The sequence below is a fragment of the Hydra vulgaris genome, chromosome 11, assembly GCF_038396675.1.
Source record: "Hydra vulgaris chromosome 11, alternate assembly HydraT2T_AEP".
Classification (NCBI taxonomy): Eukaryota; Metazoa; Cnidaria; class Hydrozoa; order Anthoathecata; family Hydridae; genus Hydra; species Hydra vulgaris.
Genome location: NC_088930.1, coordinates 21,332,501 through 21,356,168, shown reverse-complemented (window position 1 = coordinate 21,356,168; position 23,668 = coordinate 21,332,501). Strand labels below are relative to the sequence as shown.

The 23,668-nt window shown below is 25.6% G+C and overlaps 1 protein-coding gene across 1 annotated transcript in view; it reads right to left on the bottom strand.

Annotated features, from left to right (window-relative positions):
- Positions 1-23,668, bottom strand: part of LOC100198028 (solute carrier family 12 member 2) — a 103,287-nt gene that overhangs the window by 39,859 nt on the left and 39,760 nt on the right. Inside the window, exons 3-6 of the mRNA XM_065810432.1 lie at positions 21,476-22,215; positions 6,358-6,662; positions 2,033-2,219; positions 1,127-1,421 (exon numbers count right to left, since the gene is read on the bottom strand). Of these exons, the coding sequence (XP_065666504.1) occupies positions 1,127-1,421; positions 2,033-2,219; positions 6,358-6,662; positions 21,476-22,215 (1,527 nt within the window). The remainder of the gene's footprint in view (positions 1-1,126; positions 1,422-2,032; positions 2,220-6,357; positions 6,663-21,475; positions 22,216-23,668) is intronic.

The window sequence follows — 23,668 nt, the reverse complement described above, 5'->3', positions numbered from 1 at the left end:
TTTTAATCTTATTTCACAATCAGATTGAACATGTAATTAAGAAAAGACTTTTTTAATTGATAGATTGCCTGTCCAAACTAAAACCTTTTGTTGGTGTAGTGGCACTCTATGCATGTTCTACCTATTTAAGTCAATCAATGTATGTATATTCCCCTGCACTAATCCCTAAACAAATCCCTTGGCTATAAAACAAAAACAACAAAATCAAATAATAAAAACAGTAAAAATAAACAAACAAACAAAAAAAACATTCTGCATTAAAAAAATAAAAAAATATTTAGTTTTTATCATTATTAACTTCTTTTAATTTACTTATTTTTATTCTTTTTCTTCTTACTATTTTTAAAGAAACTTCTATTGTTTTTGTTATTATTTATTATTTTTATTACTGCTAATTTTATTTTTTACTATTAATATTATAGTTATTATAAATATTATTATTTTTGCTGTTATTTTTGCTCTATTAATGAATAAAGGTATTATTGTTATTATTATTATTTTTTAATTAATATTATTAATATAATTATTTAGTATCACTCTTTTGATCAGGTTTCTGCATGAGCAACACCTTTCTTATTAATCAACTATTTATATTTGTTCTTAATAATGGTATTTCATTATGATTTTATTATTTATAATATTATAGTTTTTCATCTTATTATTTTTGTTTTAAATTGTTTTTTTTTTTTCTTTCCTTTTTTGAAATTTTTCTCAAAAAAAATTTCAATGAGTTTTTTTTTGAAATAATTATATTTTTCAACCAGTTATTTTTTTCAAAACAGGTCCCTTGAAATGACTTAAAATTGAAAAAAAAAAAAAAAATCTAGGTGTACTTAATTAACTCAAAGTCTACTTAATTAGTTAGTCAATGTATGCACACTACTCGCATGTTATGCCTATTTCAGTCGATGTATGCACATTTAATAAAACAAAAATAAAATAAAAAAAAAAAAATTGTATAAAACATTCAAGACATAAAAACATTCTGCATCTAAAAAAAAAATTAAAAGTGATATAATTTGTTGTCAAAAGAACCATTTTTTATTTTTCGTACTCTAAAAGCAGACAATTCATTGAAGTAAAAACTAAACAAAAAAACTTATAATTAATAAAATAAAAAACTTACTATGAGCAATAGCATGAAAACCTTTAACTTTTTGTGATTTTAACCAAGCAGACTCTGGACTTTCAGGTACAGTTAGTTCAGAAACCATTTTTACTTCTCCACATATTAAAAGTCCATAATGCCTTGTAAAATTAGATGCAATTCGAACCATGCTAGGACGAGAAGAAGGTTTTCCACTAAGACACATTAAATTTATTCGGAAAACTTTAACATGATCTTCCAATGGCTCTAAATGCCTGACAGCTCTAATAGCATTGATGTATGTGAAAGAGTTTCCTGATTCACCCCAATTGATCTAATTGAAAACCATTAAAATTACAAAATTGAAACAGTTGGCAGAGTCAAAGAAGCTCCTTTTAAAAATTATTTTCACTATTGCTTTTATTCAACCCATTATTTCCAAACACAAACCTTGACAATTAAGAGTTGTGCACAGAAAAAAAAAGAAGTACTTTTGGGGATGTCATGGGTATTGAATTTTGTACCTTTTGTTTACAAAGCTAGCACTACAAATATTACCACATTATTTACACCATTAATAAGACAGCGCATCAATTAAAACACCATAACATTAACTAGGAGCATGGGAATATCAATTACAAGAATCAAAAACATTTTAAAATATGAAGTGCTAGAGTTAAAGTTTTGCAATACAAATACAAATGAAAAAAAAAAAAAATTCAAAATTCAAAAGTCAAAATTTGGAAATGTATAGCTTTTCTTATATTACCTATATAGCAATAGAAAACATATTTTCAAAAATACTTTAATGTCTTCAAATTTATATTTACTTTATAATTTATACCTTTGTAAGGTTTTATAAGAATAAAAAATTAATTGTCTAGTTTATAAATGTGGCATAGATTTAAAAAAACTTTTTAAAACTAATTTATAAGCATCTCTCACCTTTGGTTTTCGATACTCAACAAATACATACAAAAGTATCACAATTCCAATGGCTGCCACAGCTGACCACCAACTGATTAAAAACATAAGAACAATACAAAGTCCAAAAGTAAACAAAGATAACCATGAGTTGTAATACTTATATGATGGTCTCCATGATGGAGATTTTGATATAGCTGCAACAAACCTAAATAAACACACACACATGCATATATAAAATATATATATGACTATATATATAAATATATATATATATATATAAATATATATATATAAATAAAAATATATATAAATACATATATATATATATATATATATATATATATATATATATATATATATATATATATATATATATATATATATATATATATAAAATATATATATATATATATATATATATATATATATATATTTATATATATACAGCCCTCAGAATTAGGGTCAGCATTCAGCAATGCTAACCTAACTGCCAACATTAAAGTGTTTGAGGTCGACCGACCTAGTTTCTATGTTTCATTATTTATATTTTATACCTTCATATAAAAATTTTTTTGGCAACCTCTAAAAGATTGAGGTCGGAAAATTATTGCTGACCTCAATCATTTTTCCTAATTCCGAGTGTTGTATATATACCTATATATATATAACTATAAATACATGTTTAGATATCTCTGACATCACACTGAAACAGCCTGTGCCAAAGGCTTCAGTACATACATTCACTAACTTATAACCTGCTGTCGCAAAGGAGTGCTGCTACATCGACTGAGGGTTTGGCATAGGCAGCAATCTTTTCTTTCATTTTTTTTTTTTATAAACTGCCATATGCTATAAAAATAGGAAAAACTTATAAAAATTTGTTATCTATATACGCTATAGCAGCTATATATATATCAGGGACTATTCTAGACAGTTTTTGACAGCGCCAACCATATTTATGCATCATCCAAATTTAGAAATTGAAGAACTTTTTTTTTTTAAACGGCAAATTTTTTTTTGTGGAAAAAATATACCAACATACAGCAAGTTTCTTTATGAAAAGCACTGCCACAGAGGAGATCACTGCCTAAATTATTTTCCTAGAATAGCCCCTGTATATATATAAGTATATATATATATATATATATATATATATATATATATATATATATATATATATATATATATATATATATATATATATAAATATATATATAAATATATATATATATATATATATATATATATATATATATATATATATATATATATATATATATGTATATATATTTTTAAACATTTTTGTTTAAAAAAGATATAGCAGTATGTGCATTAAAACATTTTTGTTAACCCTAAATATTAATTTATTTAAAAAAATTAGGTGCATGGTATGAGTGTACACTTTTGTAGTCTAAAATATGGATAAAGAAAGCAGAAAAGTAATATTTTTTCTTAACCAGTTTCGGACCTCTTTTTAAACTAATTGTTCTAATGGTTGCTGATATATATATTTTCTGAATTTTTTCATTTTAAAGATGTTTTTTGTTGGTAACAAGTAAAAATTATGGCTGGTGCCATCAACAGCTTTAAAGCATTAATATATCTGTACAGTCCAAACCACATTGAGCGCCAATGTTAAATAGGTTTATTAGCAAGGATAAAGCAATTTACATTTAGGATGGCAAGTATTATCTATGTTTGAGTCGAGTTCATATAATACAGTGAAATTTATCATGACTCCAAATTAATTAATAAGCACGTGCAAATTAAATAATTAAATTGGCAGAAGTAACTAGCCCGTAAAGTATTTATATAAAAAAATTTGATACTTATAAATAATAGGAATATTTATTGATTACAATATGAAAAACCTTCATTTATCAAACTTTTATAATAACTAATAAAAAAAGTTTGGTGTAAAACAAACACATTTCAATAAACACATTTTAGAAAATTAAAATTAATTATTTTGAAAGAACGATTGTTTGCATTTTGAACTTGATTTAACTTGTATATTGGCCCGAGTTAAAACTGATTTTTACGTTGAGTTTTAAAACTGTGCCGTCCATTTTTATTGTTGACAATAACCATATTTTATTGTTGAGATAACCAATGAAAAAAAGAGACTTTGCAAGATGTGCTTGTAAGTTTTATTATTTAAGACAAAATCAGAAGATAAGCTAAAAAAGCAACAAGAAGAGGCATCATGAGGCAACAAGGTTTTTATGCATTTCATTTCATTATGCATTTCTAAATGTTAGGATTGGAGAATTCCACTTCTAACATTAAAAAATGGATTAGTAAAGATTAAAAGATAAAAAACTGTACAGAACATGACACTTACGATAAAACCAGACAATATGCTTAATTTATAAAATGGCTTTAAATCAAGTCTAAAGTTGGGCAATCTTTAATTTATTAACTTTGATATTTTTGCAGAAATATCAAAATAAACTTTTAATCTAGATTAAAATCTAGATTAGACTGTTAAATTTTCCTATAAGATGTAGGAGTAAAACTCCTAATCAAGTTTTCGGACATAGAGAAAAATTGTTAAGCAAAAAAGAGACAATTGTTTCTTCTTCAAAATATTAAAAAGTTTTTGCAGAACATGGAGCAGTGCAAAAACTCAGAAAACTGGTTTACATAAGATAACCAAAAAAAACAACAAAAAACAAATTCTGAAAAACTTATTCCGAATAGCAGACTGAAGTGCAAAGTACACATTTTGCAGTTTCTTAATTAGTTAATAGTTTATTTATAAAAGAACATCTTTTTACATAATGCAAAAAAAGAAAAAAAGAAAAATCATTAAAAAACAATGTTAAAATGGAAAATAGAGATATGGAAACATTTTTAATTGAGGTACCTAAAGATGCAAAAGACTTGTATGCCAGCTTTTTTGTAAGTGTGGGTAACAAGAGGCTGGATGAAAGAGATAAATTTGACAAAAATTATTAATTCAAACTTTATGAAATATTTTATTTAACTTTTATGTTATGTTGGTATCATATAATAATTTAAATTACTTTTAAAATGTTGTTGCTCTAATTAATAACAATATAACAGTTATATCAACAATATACAAACAGTATTACAACAATATACTAGCTCAATAACTTTTATAATATATAAATAATCCCAAAAGACATTAGTTGAATAAAATTTTCATTGAAAATTTTCAATGAGTTTGAATATCATATTCATACTCATTGGTGGATCTTGGAAGACAAATGATTAGAAAAAGTTTAGTTTCTAGAAAAACTTTTTCTAGAGGTATTAAGATCAGAAAATAAAAAACAAGATAGGATAAGCTAAAAGTAATGAACTTTAGCATTAAACAATATTTTTTTAAATCAATTTTTTCGAATTAAAAAAAGAGGTAAATTCTTAAAAAAGTAGTTTTAGTGAAAAAGATGAAAAAATAGTTACAATCAGATATAAAAGTTGCAAAAAGAAAAAACCATGAAGTAGAGTAAAGCATGATTTAAAACCAATAAAAACTTTACATACCTGTCTGAATTCAGAAATTTTCATTCAGGATTTTAAGCAATTTTAAGCACAAAAACTAATGTTCAAAAACAACCAAAATAAATAAAATCACAAAAGAAATCAGAGTCAGGCCTTACTTAGTTTTAAAAAGTGTTATGATAAGGTGAATCAACTGTTGAAGAATATAGATAAAAGTTTAATAAGGTATGATCTGAACCACCTAAAGATAAATGAAAACAAACTTAACACAAGCTAGAGTAGGAGACAAAACACAAATCAAGAAGCATTAGTAAGTGATTTAAGTTGTCAGGAAAACAAGTCACAAAGTTGATTATTTGAGTGAGGGATTGGAAAAAAACAGAAGATTTGAAATTTACTATAGGTCAGTGTTACTATAACTAACCATGTTATTCAATGTGAAAAGCATTAAAGTCACAAAAAGCTACAACATTCTCAGATGGATAGAGAAAAAAGGCTCAGTCATTTTAATCAGAAATAACGACAAAAAGAATACAGTTTTGGAAAGAAGAATAATAATTTGCAAGTTGCTCAGATAAAGTTTGCGAGAGATTAGATTTGACTAATACATAAATTAATTTAAAGAACACAAATATTTTTAAATGATAGAATCAATTTGATGGTTAATACTTTTTGGTATTACATTCATAGTTTAAATTATTAAAAAGAACTCAACTTTAACATCAATAGTAAGTGGTACCCTAAGCAATAAGAAATGCAGTTATCCTGCTAATCTATTGATCAGTTATTATATTAAACCTTATAGAAAAAAACAACTAAAAATTATTAAAAAGATTTAAATCTATCGATGTAATAAAAATTAAAAATCATACACTGAATAATTGATTAAAGCAAATGCCATTAAAAAGAAATTTGATGTAATTGGTGCTATGGCATCTATATTTCCAATAGCAATAAAAGCTGATCCAATTAATGCAGCCAACACGTAGCCCCATCGTGGCTCTTTGTTTCTACCATACTCTTTTCCAAAAATGCTGATACCAGGAAATATGTTATCTTCACATACTGCTTGAAACACCTTGGGAGCACTAACTAAAGACGAAAGTCCAGAAGACAATGTCGCTGCTATGATTCCAGCCAAAATAATAGGTCCCCATAATGAAATTTTCTCCATGATCTAAAAAATAAACAAGCTTATATTTTAATATACTATTACCATATATACAAGTGTTTTAAAGCATTATGCAAAGAGCGATTTACATATGCCTTTAGCAATTTTACATAAGCAGTAAGCGATTTTGGTTAAGCGACTTTTTGTCATATTATAAAATTTTAATTATTCTATAAGCGGTAAGATAAAAGAAGTAATTAATTAAAAAAAAAATTGCATTAACTTCTGAATGACATTTATGTAAAAATATTTGTTACAAAAGTTTGAATGACAATAATGTTTAATACAAGCGCTATTTACTAATGAAAAAAACTCATACAATATTAAAAATCTAATTTTATTTTGTTTTTATTTTATTGTAATGATTGATTTTTTTGCTTGAAAAATGCTAATACCTTAAGCTTGAAGCAAAGAACATAATAATATAATTTAATTCTGATAAAAATATATGATTTAATTTAAAACTAATTTAATAGAAAATATAAATTTTATTCTGATAAAAAATATATATAATTTAATTTTGATTCAAAAAATATATTTAAGTTTATTAAAATTAAAGTTAATGCTTAAGTTTAACTTAACTGTCAAACTTATTTAAAAATATTACTAAATATTGTTCAATATTTAAACTTTATTTGTTCTTTAAAAAAAAATAATCTCATTTTTATCGCAATTGTTTTTTCGGTTTTCCTTCCTAAAAATTTTTTTTTACTCAAAATTAAATTTTAAATAAACGACATCAAAAACTTGCACAAAATGTAAGTTAAACATTTTTTTTATAACGCAAGTTAAATCGCAGCGATTATTTTTTAATAAACAATATATGAATCAGTGAATGTTAAAAGGACGGGAGTCCAATAATGTAAACTTTTAGGAAACTAAAAAAAACTGCATTTTCCCCTGTAGTAAATTTTTGTCAATAGTTCAATAAATTTTTTTTTGAGGGTGAAAAACATTATTCTCTACGAAAAAAAAAAGATTAAACCATTTATAAAAATTTACTACGGGGAAAAATGCAGTTTTTTTAGTTTCCAAAAAGTTTACATAGTTGAGCAAAAGTTTACATAGTTTACATAGTTGGACCCTTTTTAACATTCACCAATTCATATACTGCGATATAACTTAAATAAATGATGTTTGGAAAAATATTCTTTGCTTTCAAAACAAAATCGTTAATAAAATAATAAACTTTTAATAAATAAAGTAAACAAATTAATGTAATTTTTCTATTTGCTACTTGATAACTTTTTTTAAATAAAAAATTTATAGTTGCAAAGCCGGAATTAGAATTTAAGAAATAATCATTTAAAAATTTAACATATTTTAATTCATTTATGCAAATGTTGTGAAAAGAAAGAAACTTGTTAATATCAAACATTTTTTAAAATGTAATATTAAACTTAATTATTTAATGTTTACAAAAACAAAAAAAAACAAAAAAACAAAAAATAAACATTCCCTTATAGTAATAATAAAAAAGAAGTTAAATTACATTTAACTCTTTTTGCCGTAATTAATATTTTTGCGGTAATTAATATTTTTGTGGTAATTAATATTATTGCAGTAATTTAAAAAAGCTAACATCTTTAAAAAGTAAAAAAAAATAAAGAGAATTTTATCAATTCACATAAGGCTATTGATTTTAGCATTTTTCATTTAAAAATTGAAGTGTTTGAAGAAGCTTGAAGTGCTTTGCTGCATCATAAAACTTTAAAATTGTTTCAAAACTTTACTTATTTTTTTAATATTAGCATATTTAAATAACAATTAGTTATTAGTTTAGTATATTAAATAACATTAGTATATTAAATAACAAATGTGATTTAAATATTTAGCAATTCTAAATTGACCATAGAAAGCAGTTAAAAAATTAAAGAAACTTTACGATCTTATTAACATTTTTATATTCTAGTATTATGGATGATTAAAAGAGAAAACATAAACAAACCCTTTTAATTTTTGACCATACTTAGTAATAAGAATCATTACCTTCAAAATCATAAATGTAAAAAGTTATTTTTTGAAATATTATGATTGTGATTTATTAAGAAAAAAATACATAAATAAATATATATTTTTCTGATTCGCTCTCAACAAGGTTGCAAGCAACCACAGTTAAGTTAGGGGATACTAGGGAAAAAAAAAGAAGTTATAGAGTAATGAAACAGTTGACAGAAGACTTGAAAAGTTGTAGCTTGTATGAGTCAGGAAAAAATGAAGATCAGAGAGAGTTCCCAAGGGTTGAAGTGTGGGGAAAAAAATTAGACAAATAAAAGTTTTTAGAGTATGCAGGGACAGATACAGTAAACAAAAGAGACTTTGCTAAATGATGAGTCAAGCGAGAATGAGTTTTATTTGATGGAACTAGAGATGATAGCTCCTTTGAGCAGTAATTGAGAGTAATTGTAGAAAAGAGAAGGAGATGCAACTTTATGACGGTGAGAAAGAGGCTCAAGCTTAGCTGATAAAACAGGTCCAACTTTTTTACAATGCGTTTTTGGACCTTGTCTAGAAGAGAAAGAGCATCATTAGAAGAAACAGCACAAATATGACAACAGTATTCCATACAAGGATGGAAAAGAGATTTATAGAGTAGAGAATGGAATTATTCAATCCAAGAAGATAATCCAAGAAGACGTAAAGTCTTCTTGGATTATCTTCTTGGACTGAATAATTCACAGTGGGAGGGTTGCCATTCATTAATATAGGAGTGTCAACATTATTGCGATAGGTGTTTGCAGTAAAGCAATTGAAAAAGGAAGACTAGTTGTCAAGGTAGGAATATAAAGTTGAATCATCAGCAAAAAGAGCTACTTACAATGTAAAGTTGTCAGGAAGATCATTAATGTAGATAAGAAACAAAACAGGACCAAGAATAGAACCTTGAGATACCTCAAAAGTTACTAGAAATGAAGAAGAGTGTTGGCCTTCAAGGATGACTTTAATAAAGTGGTTAGAAAGAAACAATTTGATTATCTAAAAAACTTTCCCAGACACACCATATGAAGGAAGCTTATGGAAGAAGACAAACATGCCAAACTTTGTCGAAAGCTTTAGATATTTACCTTGCTAATGACAGAAACAAGACTGATTGGACGATAATTGGAGGGGTCAGAATGTTCTCCAGAGTTTTTGAAAATTGGAACAACGGATGCCATTTTCAAGCAAAGAAAAACAAGATTCAGTCAAGCATTTATTAAATAGTTTAGAGAAAATTAATGAGAGTTCTGGAGAACATTTTTGTAAGACTGTGACAGGAATGTTGTCTGGACCACAAAACGTAGAAGAGTTTGATTGATTTACATATATGTGTATGTATGCAATCTCTGATATATATATATATATATATATATATGCAATCTCTGATAATTTTGGCTTTTCAGGAGGCAAATTGTTTAAAACCTCACCTATCTCCTCTTCTACCTCAGCACAATTATTGATCAAAATCCAGAATTTTTCATGTTTCACTTGTAGAGATCTCAAAAGCAGAATATTACGTAATCGCTAACAGCTCATTCTTCATCTAATAAACCATGTGATCTTAGCTCGTTGAAGTTCTCTTCAAGCAATTTAAAAGGATTAGTTTCATCATTTATGTTTGCAACCTGTGTTTCCTGCAAGATGCCTGCTTTTCAAAAGCAATTATTTACAGTATTTGTCGATACAGTGTCCCTGACCGACATGCTCATTGTGTGATAAAGTCTTCAATGTTCTTATGAATCCTTGGTCTATTGGTTGACTTTTGTAGGTTGTGTTAGATGGTAAAAGTACAAATTCAATTGCTATGAGGTTGTCAACATTAGGATGAGCTATGCAGTTATCTATAACTAGAGCAATCTTCCTACCCATTGAATTTTGCGTTCAGACTTCTCACATAAAAGATTTTACTATACTTTAAAATTAAAATGTATTTGTAAATGAAAACAAATGAAAGTAAAAAATTATTTCATTTGGTCATTGACTTTATTTTTATCCAGGATTAATTTTAGGACTTTTACTAACAAGCGTGCTTGACATCTTTAAAATATCGTGGCTTTTTTGCCTTTTCAATAATCAACATAAACAACTTTTTGTCAACCCTATTTCCTGCCTGCTAGACCTGTTAAATGAACTTTGTTAAATATTCCTCCTGCACATCATTCACCTTTTGGATAAAAGGTTTTTGTTGGACACTGTTGATAAAATAAACTAAACTTGTCAGCGTTGCAAAATCTAAAGCTTTTTCCTTAATGAAATGTTCACCAATTGGTAAATTTTGTTCACATGCGTTTATAAACTATTTATAAACAGCTTTATCAACAAAATCACGCTTTCCCAAACTTAACTTTTGTTTCTTTGCTCCAAGTTGATCACACTCATATTTACTGATTATTTATCTTCCTTATTCTTAATCCAGTAAGTTAAAGTGATTTAAGGAACACTAAAGTTTTCGGCTACATTTTTTTTAGTTTTACATCTTTTAAATTCTTTAAGAGCAATATATTTTTCTTTGATTGTCAATACTGTTTTTTTTTTCTCGCATAAATGCCATGTTGAAACTTTCACTGCACTACCTAATGAGTTTGATTCTTTGATTCTTTAAATATTTTGATAACTTTTTTTTTACATATATATATATATATATATATTTATATATAGACACACACACACACACACATATTTTGATTACGTTTGACAAATTTATATTTTCAAATACAATTCATTGGTATCTCGAGCTGAAAAAAAACTTTGATGGGACATTTGCTGAAGGGAGTAAAAATCACTTCAAATAAATGAAATTTTAAATAACTGCAGGTTCAAATAACTGATAAATATATGCATGAATTTGTTAAGAAAAATTCATTGGGAATGAAAATTGCTTCAAATAAGTGGGAAATTTAAATAATTGACAGTTAAAACAACTGGGAGTTTACTGTACAAAAAAATAAAAGAAGTCAAGGTATAAAACACATTTTAGTACTTTGTATGGGCTTCTGCTTTCTATTTTACTTAACAACTCTTGATAAGGCTTAAATTGGGTGAAATGCACAGCAAGAACATTATTTTTACTTTCTTGGAGTAATGGCTTGATAATTTTTGCCTGATAATCCCTTGTCTGCCATGAAAATTTCAAACTTTGCCTGATAAATTGATAAAGCCATATCTTATATATTTATTATAGCATATTTATATAACAAATCATTTCTTGTTTTTCCTAACTTTATAGCATACAGCATTTTTTTAAAAAGGTGGAATAAAAAATGGAGTAGCACACCTTATCAAGCTAAACACTGAGAAAACTGAATTTCTGATTTCTGGAAAAAGCAATATTTTTAACAACATTATTCAAAATAACAGAGCTTCTGTATACCTTTGAAATAAATTAAAACATCTGGATTTCTAATGGGATAACGATACTAGCAAAAACAAAATTGCAACATTTTTTTAAAATAGAGGATATTTCAACTATTCTGCTTAGGAACTAAGTAAATCTTTTTATCAGGCTGTTGAAAAATCAAACTTGTTATTAACTGATAATCAATCAAATACAGGTAATACATAATAAAAAATTCTTTACAAATGAAGTGTTTGAAGTCTGTGAAGTTAAAACACACTTGGTTTAAACTTCATCCAGTGCATGATAAATGGTAAAAAAATTAAATCCACGCAACCTAAGAAAGACCTGCAAGTTGATGTTGTGTCAATATTGTATTTTAGCTGATTTTAATTTACTTGGTGACTTTTTTATTATAATTTATTTCACCTGTAATTTATTGCTGGGTGATAAGAAGAAAATATAAACATAAATAATTATTTTATCAAAATATTTAGTAACAAAACACAAAATTGTTTATAGTTAACAACAAATTTTTTTTTATATGAAGTTATTAAACAGAACATTAAAAAATAACCATAAAAGAAATATATGTAATAAAAAATTTTCTTTATTATCTTGCGAGCACAAGAATATTTATGCAACTTTTGATTGCATTAAAAAAATTTACTTAAATTTTTATATAATAAATAATTCATCAATTTTTTTTTATGGCAATGATCGATATTTTTGCTTGAAAAACGCTAATATTTTATGCTTGAAGCAAGGATCATTATAATATAATTTAATTCTGATTAAAAATATATTATAGTTTTAAATTAAATAATGATTTAATTTAAAACTAATTTAATTAGAATATATAATGTTATTCTAATTTATATTAATTCTGATTAAAAAAAACATTTAAGTTTACTAGAATTAAAGTTAATGTTTGGGTTTAACTTATCTGTCAAATTTATTAAAAAATATTACTAAATATTGATAAATATTTAAAGGGATCTCCAAGTGTCAAGACAAGTTGTGTTTGTATTAAAGAAAAAGTTTAAAAATAATGTTTGGACTTTTAAAAAATTTTTAAAGATTTTTTTGAATAAAACTAAATAATAAAAGCATACCAATAAATTTAAAATTGTTGTTTTAGTTTTTTTTTTTTGGTTCTTCAAATCTGTATAATGTCTGTATAATAAATTATAATAATCTGTATAATAAATTATCAAGTCCGCAATCTGCGGACTTGATAATTTATTTCATGCATGTTTAATTCGTAACACTTTCGGTATATGATGTCATTGTTAATTTTTTTTTTAAGATATATTTTTTTTTGTTGCCAAAATCACCAAATCATGTTAATTTTTACTAAATCCCAAAAAAGGTTTGTGATACAATTAAAAATAAAGTAATATTTATTTATTTAAAAACTTTGGCATATATATAATTCTGGCATATATAAAATTCTCCAAATGGTCACACACGAGCAGTGAACGCCTGAGGGCAGAAATGAAGTACATTAGAATAAAGGAGAATTTTTTTTCAAACAAAGCATATTTTGACAGTTGTCAAGACAAAAATAAAAATTAATAGAGGAATATTTAAAATATAAATAAGACAGACAAATGCACCTAAACAGTACTAACAATAATAATAAAAAATAAATTGTTATATAAATACTAATAGGAACGAAGATATACAAAAAATGTCACAAAACAAAAAATAAGTAAAACAAAAAATAGATTACAAAAATGAAAAGTATGCATACAACAATGAAGGGCCTCAGAATGGAAAAAAAAACATTAATGCTAAAGTGTAAACATAATTTGTGTAGCAATTAAGTAATAAACATCTCCTCAGAGTCGCGTTTATTATTACTGGCATTTCGATGACGATCAGCACTAATAACTAGTTTATCCCGTCAGACAATCCTCATCGCCACTTATGCTTTACCCCACAACTTATGCCTATTCCATACTGCAGTAAAAAAGGATTCACTACAAATAGCCAAAACCTAATCATATCCAAATTTGTAAAACACTAATATTTTTTGATGATATGATATAAAAATGTTAATTTACTGCACAATATAAATAAAAATAATTAAACAAATCACTTACCATACCACCGGTAGAAAAAAAATAAAGCACAATAAATTAAAATTAAAATAAAAACGCCAGAAACAAAACTAAAACAACTAAAGTATGCAAGCAGAAAATACATATAAATTTTCCCCTAAGACCATTAAAACCACTTAGGTAGTTCCAGCACAAATAAACCAAAAACAATCAAATGGCAATATACCCTATAAAAAACCCTTTTAAAATAAAATAAAACACAATAGAGTTTTCAAAAAAACTCTAATGCTGTCATAGATACTTCATTCGAATTTTGTTAACCAATCTAAAGTGTAAGAAAATGAAACAACCCGCGCAGCCTAAAATCATTACTAAAAATCAAGTAATATATGAAAGTAGAAAATATATATATATATATATAGCCTGCAAAAATGTAAAGATTTAAACATGTAGTGAAGGATAAAAGAAATACTCTATATAATAATAAAAGACGAAAATTGTGCATGTGAAAATTAAAACAAAGCTAAGTAATGAATGTAAGATAATATAGCATAAAAGTTCCTTGATAATAGTAATAATATAAAAATCAGCGGATAAATCATATATTAAAAAATATTGTAATAAGATTAACAAAATACTGAAATAAGACCAGATAAATTTAAGCCAAATTATTTTGGGTGATATAACAATAATATAAGTTGTGATATAAAAACAATGTACAAAGTGGAAAAAAATATTGTTTAGAAGTAAAGTCTTCTCTACGATCCGAATTAAAGGTAACTTTAAAACCATATCTAAATAGAAATTTCCGAAAAAGAAAAGTTTTCTCTACTACCAAATCATGTTAATTTTTACTAAATCCCTAAAAAGGTTTATAAAAATAAAGTAATATATGGTATCACAAAATATATAACATATAATAATTGTATAAAAAGTATAAATCTTTATTAAGATTTTTATATAAAAATATGTAAGAATATTTTATATCAAATTTATTTTTAATGTTAAAACTGTTTATTGCAAAACTTACATTTGTCAATTGTGGTAGCTTTTTAACTTGAACGAATGTATGTTAAGCGACAGATTTTAATATGGCACGCTTTAAAAATACAACCTCAATTAAAAAATACCAAAAACACAATGTTTTATAAAAGCACGCTACGATGATTTGACAATTTAAATATCTGTCTGTCAAGAATTATTGCCAAAATATCAAAATTATTGTGTTAATCATTAGTAAGCCATCTGGATTTCTTTTGTAAGGTATAAATTGTATAAAAAGGGCACAAAAAATATACACTTCATTTTTTTATTGAAATGTTTTAATCAAACTTTAAAATGACAATTTGCGATGACATAGTAACCTAAACACATCGGGTTTTCATATATCCTTTCATCGATTACCCTCAGATCCAATAACTGCAGCTTTATGGAAACAGGCAATTGGTATATTTAACTGCAACAAAAATGTAAGAATATGTTCTTTACATTTTAATTGTTCAAGTTTGACATGTTAAAAGAACAAATGACGAAATGAATTATTACAAAATCAGTACAAGGGTGGATCCATTGTTTGAAAACAGAAACAATGTAGGGAGGCTCTTTAAAAGTGATAAAAATTTCTTTAAAATTGTTTGCTTTGAGGATGAAAACCCATGGGGGTTTCTAGAAATGAGCATTAAAATTATACTTATACGGGTCAATATTATATCAATTTTCTGACGAAAACATGGTATTATACTACATAATTTATGAATTTATTCAACACTTATATTTTTATGCTCTTTCTTTAAGTATTTCTGTGCATACTTTTCCTTATTATAATGAGTTTGTTTTCATTCTTTGTTATAATACTAAAGTCACATTAACTCTTTCGCTACCAGCAGTTTTAACAAAAATCTTTTTGATTTCATAAAATTTTTTCAAAAAAAACAACAACATTTTTTTGAATAAAATTTGGATGGCATAACATTGACGACTAATTAAAATTTGAATAGTAAATCTCACTAAAAGCTTAACAAACTACATATCAAAGCTAAACAAATGTACTTTTTATTACGCATCGTTAAACAATAAGAAATGCAAAATGCTAAAAACTATTGTTTTTATTTCAACATTAATCCAAAACAAAACTCATTTAATGTATAAAAAAAATGTTTTTCTTCAAAAGACTTTGGTCATTACTTAATTAAAACTGTTAACTAAGTGTTAACGTTGTTTTATTTTATAACTAAATTTAAAGAAGTTTTATTTATGAAGGATTACTCAAGATTTTTTAACTTTGTCAAGTGATAACTTTTTATAATTACGCAATATATCTCTTATTTGTTCTTGATTATGTAGAGAATTAAATAAACCTTTAGAACAAAAAAATTATGTGTCTAGAATGAAAACTTATCATAGAGTTAAACCATATAAACTAAATGTAAATTAACATAAAACAAACAACTTTATTAAACCATATAAACTATATATAAAACGAGAAAACGCATCATACTGCCTTTATTTTTTATTTTTATGTATTTTTATTTTATTTAGCTCTCGAACAAAAAAGAAGGGCATTAGTCAAACTAAAATAATATTCTATAATAAGGAAATATAAGATTCTATAATACTGGTACAAAAATTATACATTTAAGAAATAATGCCTAATTTAAAGAATCTAAACAACTAGAAGAGATACAATAGTTTAAAAATCATCCTGACGGTTGTTAAAAACAAGTTGCACTAATAAAGTCTAAAAACGAAAAATATTACTTTATTTTTAATTGTATCACAAATATTTGTTGCGATTTAGTAAAAAATTGTACAACTATTTGATTTATTGAGAAAAAATACTTATATCTTTAAAAAAAACAATATCATAGAAGGAAAAAAATTTGTGATGATGTCATATACCGAAACTGTTATGAACTAAACACGCATAAAACAAATTATTAAGTCTGGAGATTGCAGCTAACATTATACAGACTAAGAGAACCAAAAAATGGAGACAACGAGCTTCGACTAAAACATGAATTTTAAATTTAATGGTGTGAATTTATTTTTTAGTTTTAATCAAAAAAATTTATCCCAAACATTTTTTTTGAACATTTTTAAAAATATGAACATAACTTGTCTCGGCACACTTTAAATTTTATTTATTCCTTAGAAAAAAATTAACTAATTTTTATTGCAATTGTTATTTCGGTTTTCTTTACTAAAAATTTTTTTTTACTCATAATTAAATCTTAAATAAGCCTGTTCCAAGGCTGTATCAAAAATTTGTACAAAACATAAGTTAAACTTTTTTTTATAACGCAAGTAGAGCGCAGCAATTATTTTTTAATAAATGATATATACAATGATATAATTTGATGATATAATAACAATGATATAATAACAAATGGTGTTTGGAAAAATAATCTTTGCTTTCACAACAAAACTGCTAATAAAATAATACACTTTTAATAAATAAAGTAGATAAATTAACGTAACTTTATTTGTTAACGTAATTAACGTAAGTTTATTTGTTACTCGCTAATTTTTTGCTCATGATTATTTAAGAAATAGAGTAAAAGTAAAATAATGTAAAAAAATATTTTTTTAGATTCAAGTTTCTATGGAAAATAAGATTTTATTTTTTTTAAATGTGTCTCCTTTTTAGAAAATTGTTCCTAAAAGCAGACAGTTCCAAACTATATGAAAAAACATAGATAAATTGATAAATTCAATATTTTTATCTTTAATATTAAAATATACACAATAATAAAACAAACAGAAAAAACTAGAAAAAAATAAATAAAAAAACATGAGCAAGCTTGAGCTTGAAATAAAAAAAAAATTTATAAACTAGGTCCTGCAACTTTTCGTTCAAAAGAATACTTTGCCTTTTATATATCTTTTTGGGAGACAAGGTTCACAAAGCCATAAACTGTAACTTGATTTTTTCCTTTTTTTGAATTTTCCTTAAAACTTGTATCTCTGGCTTCATTTTCAAAAAACTTTGGACACTTTTTGCACTTGTACTTTTTTTTGGTTTTCTTGGCAGGAGTTTCTACTTCTGCTGCTGCAATTTCAACATAGGTTCATATGAATAGCTAGTGTCTTCTTCTCTTAATTGGTTTAACCATGCTTCTTCTGTAAAAGCCTGACCATCCACTACTTTGACATTTCTGGGTTTTTTTTTGCAGGATGCTTGTAAGCATTTTGGAGTTAAAATGATTTCAAGAGAGCTCTTTCAAGACTGATTCTTACACGAGTTGCCAATTTTTCTTGAGAAGTTGAATTTAAAGTTGGAATTGAAGTTGGAGTTGCAAGCAGAATTAAGGTTCGTGTTTGTTGAGCAATTTGAGGCAAAGAACTTGGGCTGCGTGGTGATTTTATAACTGCTGATGATGTTACTAAGGTGTTATTAAAAGTTTGACATATTTGTAATTTTGATTTGTCAATGTTGTCTTTATTTAATGGTAAGAGCCCAGAGTTTTAAAAACCAGCAATAATTTGAGTACGAGTGTAAACTTTGTTGCTTCTATACAACTGCGCAAAGTTTCTTTGACATGGCAAAATACACCAACATCAAGAGGCTACAGAATATGCTACAGAATGTGAGATGAATGGGTGGGAATGAAAATTAGTGCTATATTGTTTTCTTTACACTTTAAGGCTACACTTAATGACATGTGTGTGCTGTGACCATCCAAAAGTAAAATATTTTGACCACCACCACCAATTTTTTAAATGTGAGGAATAAACATTTCCTTGAGCCACTGCAAAAATTGATTACTTTCCATCCAACCAGATGGTGATGTTGTGTAAAGTGTGTTTTAATCCAATCATCATAGAGTCGATTCTTTGATTTGTAAACAACAAAAGAAGGCAGTAGAAGGAATCTGTAAGCATAAACACAACTAAGAACAGTGAGTTTATTTTTTTGTTATTTCCAGTTAACACTAGTGGCTGCTTTGCACCTCTTCTGGCAATTACTTTCACACCGCCTTTGTCACCATTCAAACCAGTTTCATTGCAATTTCACAAATGCATCACTTTACTAAACCTATTTTTGCTAAATTGAAATGTTTTTTCACAACATCAAAATAACGGGCAATAATTTCTCTGTTGTGCATGACCCTGCTCTAAAAGATGCGATGTTTGTAGCTGTTCTTTCGCGTAGTTCTGAGGGTCATTAACTCATAAATTCTTTGTACCATTTACGACCAGGCATTCCATTTTTGAACAAACCATTTTCAATTAAATAGTCTCTCACTAAACTTTGATATATTCGTCTACCAAAGCCCCAATCGCCAAGCATTTGAAGAAGGTGAACCAAGGTTAACTTGATAAAAGAGCTCAATTTTGTTATATTGCCACTACCAACTACTAAAGCCTTATTTGATTTTTGGTCAAATAACATTGATTGTGGTATGCAGTAGAATTGAGCTGCAGCTCTTAAGTTCAACTTGCCATTTTCAATTTTATCCAATGCACTTTTTATTGTCTCCTCAGTGTAAGGCTTCTTTTTTGTTTTATTTTTTTCTATTTTAAGTGTAGTAAATTCAATTAAGTTACAGATTTATAGAGTTTTTGAAATTGAAGAAACAATGCAGTTTTATGGTTACTTAGTGTACTTTTGCACTTTAACTATAAGTGTGTAAGTACAAAAGTACAAAATTAATTAACACAAAAGTGTGAAAACTTAAAATCCCAAATGAAAAAAATTTAGTCAGTGTGAAAAAATAATAAAATTAATTAATTTTTAACATAACAATAAATATCTTATTAAAGCAATCATTTTAATAGTTTTCCTTATGAAATTTTATAATTTTCCACACACTAAAAATAAAATGTTTTTTTAAAATTTGCAAATATCTTAACTTTTAGTGAAGATATTTAGTTTTTCTGATAAGTGTCCACTTTTGCGCACTGTCCGGTTTGTGGTACTTTTACTCTAATCATTAAAAAAAATTTAACATATTTTAATTCATTTGAACAAATGTCAAGAAAAACAATTTATTTAAATGAAAATTTTCAAAAACAAAATATTAAAAAAAAATGAAAGAAAATAAACATTTCCTAATAGTAATAATAAAAAACAAGCTAAATATATAACTTGTTTTGTAGTAATTAATACGATTGTAGTAAATTAAAAAAGTTAGTCTTGAAAAAAATACATAAATAAAGAGAACTTTATGATATCAAATTCAAATTAGGCTAATGCGTTTAGCATTTTTTTAAATTTAAAATACATGTTTAACATGTAAATATTAATATTTATATATATATATATATATATATATATATATATATATATATATATATATATATTATATATATATACATATATACATATATATATATATATATATATATACATATATACATATATACATATACATATATATATATATATATATATATATATATATATATATATATATATATATATATATATACATATATACATATATAACTATAAATGCGTGTATAGATAAAATCTCTGATCACACACTGAAACAGCTACCTGGAGCTTCAATTTTATTTGGTTTTAAATTATTCTTTGTTATTTTCTTCTTTTTTCTGAAAATTTTGTATGCTATAAAGATAGGAAAAACTAGTAACAATTTATTATCTATATATGCTCTCTCTCTCTCTCTCTCTCTCTCTCTCTCTCTCTCTCTCTCTTATATATATATATATATATATATATATATATATATATATATATATATATATATATATATATATATATATATATATATATATATATATTAATAGGCCTTGGCGGGAGTAAATGAGTTCAAGAGCGAAGAAAAGCTCTCATAAAACGAACATGGCGAATCATACAAGCTGCTCCTCTAAACTGCATTTTATGAAAACTTTTTGTTTTTGGGCAAGCTATCTGTTTATTTATTAAACAAATTGCTTATTAAATATAAAATGTAACTTTACTCTAGTTACAAGCATTTGCTTGTAGCGTTAATGCTAACAGAATATGTACATTATGCATCATTTAAAAATCATGCCATGAAAAAATTCCTTAGATGAGCATTTTCTTTAGGTTCACACTAGCTACATATTTATTTATTAGAACTAAAAATGAACAATCGCAATTTTAAAAAAAACTAATTTTTTTTTTTTTTTTACAAATTTAAACTATGAACTGAAAAATAAATGTCTTCAATAAATTTTAAACCTGTATAAAAAAGTGATGTATTTATTCAATATGTTTACACAAATTGTTTTATCCAAGAAATACCAACTAGTTTCAATTTAATGTTTTTTTTCATTTAATTCCAAAAAATAATAAATTGTACTACTAGCCTGCTTTTTTGATGGTATAAAATTACAATTTAGTAATAATAAAAAATTAATAAAATCAAAGTTGAAATTTTTTTTTACATAAATGCAAATCAAGACAAAACACTTAAGATACCTTTGAATAAATAATTAAATTAGCTTACATTAAAGTCATTTATTGTACCATATGGATATTTAACAGAAGAGTTTGCAGTTATATTTATGCAGCTCAAATTTCCACCAGTAGAGATATTCACATAAGTAGAACATGATTGCGATCCCACTACTCCTGTTGCATCTCGTATTGCTGACACAGCAACTACCCAACATAACAAAAGGTAAGAAAATGATGTTAAAAAAATAGCGGTAAATGTACCAATCGGAATAGCTTTTTGTGGATCTCTTAAATCACCAGATAGATTTGCACCTGCAGTCATACCAGTAACACCAGAAAAAAATAATGCAAACACATCAAAAAATTTAGTGTTATCTCTATAATCATGGAATAAATTTTCTTTTAAAGTTGCAAGATTAATTTGCATAACACCTTGCGACTTCAACACTTCTCTATTAGTACCAGGTGAAGGATAAAATACACCTATGGTCGCATCCAGAACACCTAAAACAATAAGCAGTAGCAACCCATTTTGTGTTTTTATCACCCAGTCTAATCCAATTTGTGTTACAACAAATGTCAAAAAAAGCGTAATAAAAGCAATAATGCGAATATCATTTATTTCACTGACCATCGTGATATTTTTTCTTGCTAATATAGACTGAATTGCCTCTCCAAGTCCAACAAAATAAAATCCAACAGAAATAGCATTAGCAAGTGCAAAGACTACACCAATACTACCACCAAATTTAGGACCAAGTACTCGAGATATCATATAGTATGCTCCGCCTAAAAAATTATATTCAAAAAATTACATTAGTTTATACATTCACAAAAATCAACAAAACCTTCTGTATTTTATATGAGGGGTATTCAATTTTGCGACAACATTTTTTTTTAGTTTCAATTCTAGAAAAACTTTTCTTTTGATTAAAAGAGGGCTTTGGCAGACAAACATAAACCTTTAGTTGATGTATGGACACTTAACTGTGGCTATTGCAATATAACTTAAATTGGAATTGACTTTAACTTTAGTAGATTAATGTAGACTTCGCTGCAATATGGTTTTATCTGGCAATGATATAGCTGGTATATCATCAGTGTAAAAATAATTAATATTAATATAATTATTGAATAAAAATTATATGATAATTAATAAACAACAACAGTTAATATACATTAAAATGTAAAATATTATATTGTTAATATACTTCACTCCACCTATCCCAATTTAAGTCAGTCGATGAAAGTACATGCCACCTACCCTATACATATAGAAGTCAGTCGATGTAAATAACTAAATTGTAGCACTTATTCTGTAAAAAAATAAAAACCATAAATATAATTAATATTAAATACCAATAACAATTAATACACACAAAACTACTTTAAAATAAAACATCAAAATTCAAAAGAAACATTTTATTAAGAGTTGAGCTTGTATCCTTTTTAGCTGTGCTTCAAAATTTAAACCTTATAAAATTCTCAGCTCAATGCTATTGCAATATTAAAGTAATAAAATTATAAGATTTAAAATTTTTTTGCGTACCAAATAATATTTTTACTGTTGGTTCATAATTTGTTAGCGCTTACAAGTAGTGACTTTCAAAATAATACTAAATAATTAATAATACTTATATGTATTAAAATGTATTAACTAAAACCAGCTAAATAAATTTTAAATATCTTGTATTTAAAACCACAAACAAAAATTTTAGAATATTGCAAAATATGTTATAAAAATTTTCTAAATACAGACTCTTAATTTTTAGCTTATATAATTGCTGAGTCAACATAAAATTTAATTTCACTTAATTTATAATTATTTATGACCAAACTAGAGATTTAAATACTTTGCAGCATTTTAAAAATTCAACCAAATGAAAATAAGGCAATACGCATAAATGTAAGAAGTGTATATAAAAACTTCTACAAACCAAAGATTTTCAAATGACCCAAATAACCCTTATTTAAATGACCCAAATAAGTATAAATAAAGTTGTAATAGTTAAATAAGTTTTTAAAGTTGCTCTTGGTCTTGCAGAAAAACTGTATTCGATTTGATAACTTTCATAAACATGAAAAATCACTCAGGAAGAGTGCCACCAGTTTTTTAAATTTCTTTTGTTGATTATTTTTAATGAATAAGTTCAATACTTTTGCAATTCTTTTGTTATGTAACTGTAACTCTTAATTATAGATATAAAAAATCCACGATACGAATCACTCGGTCACATAAGCT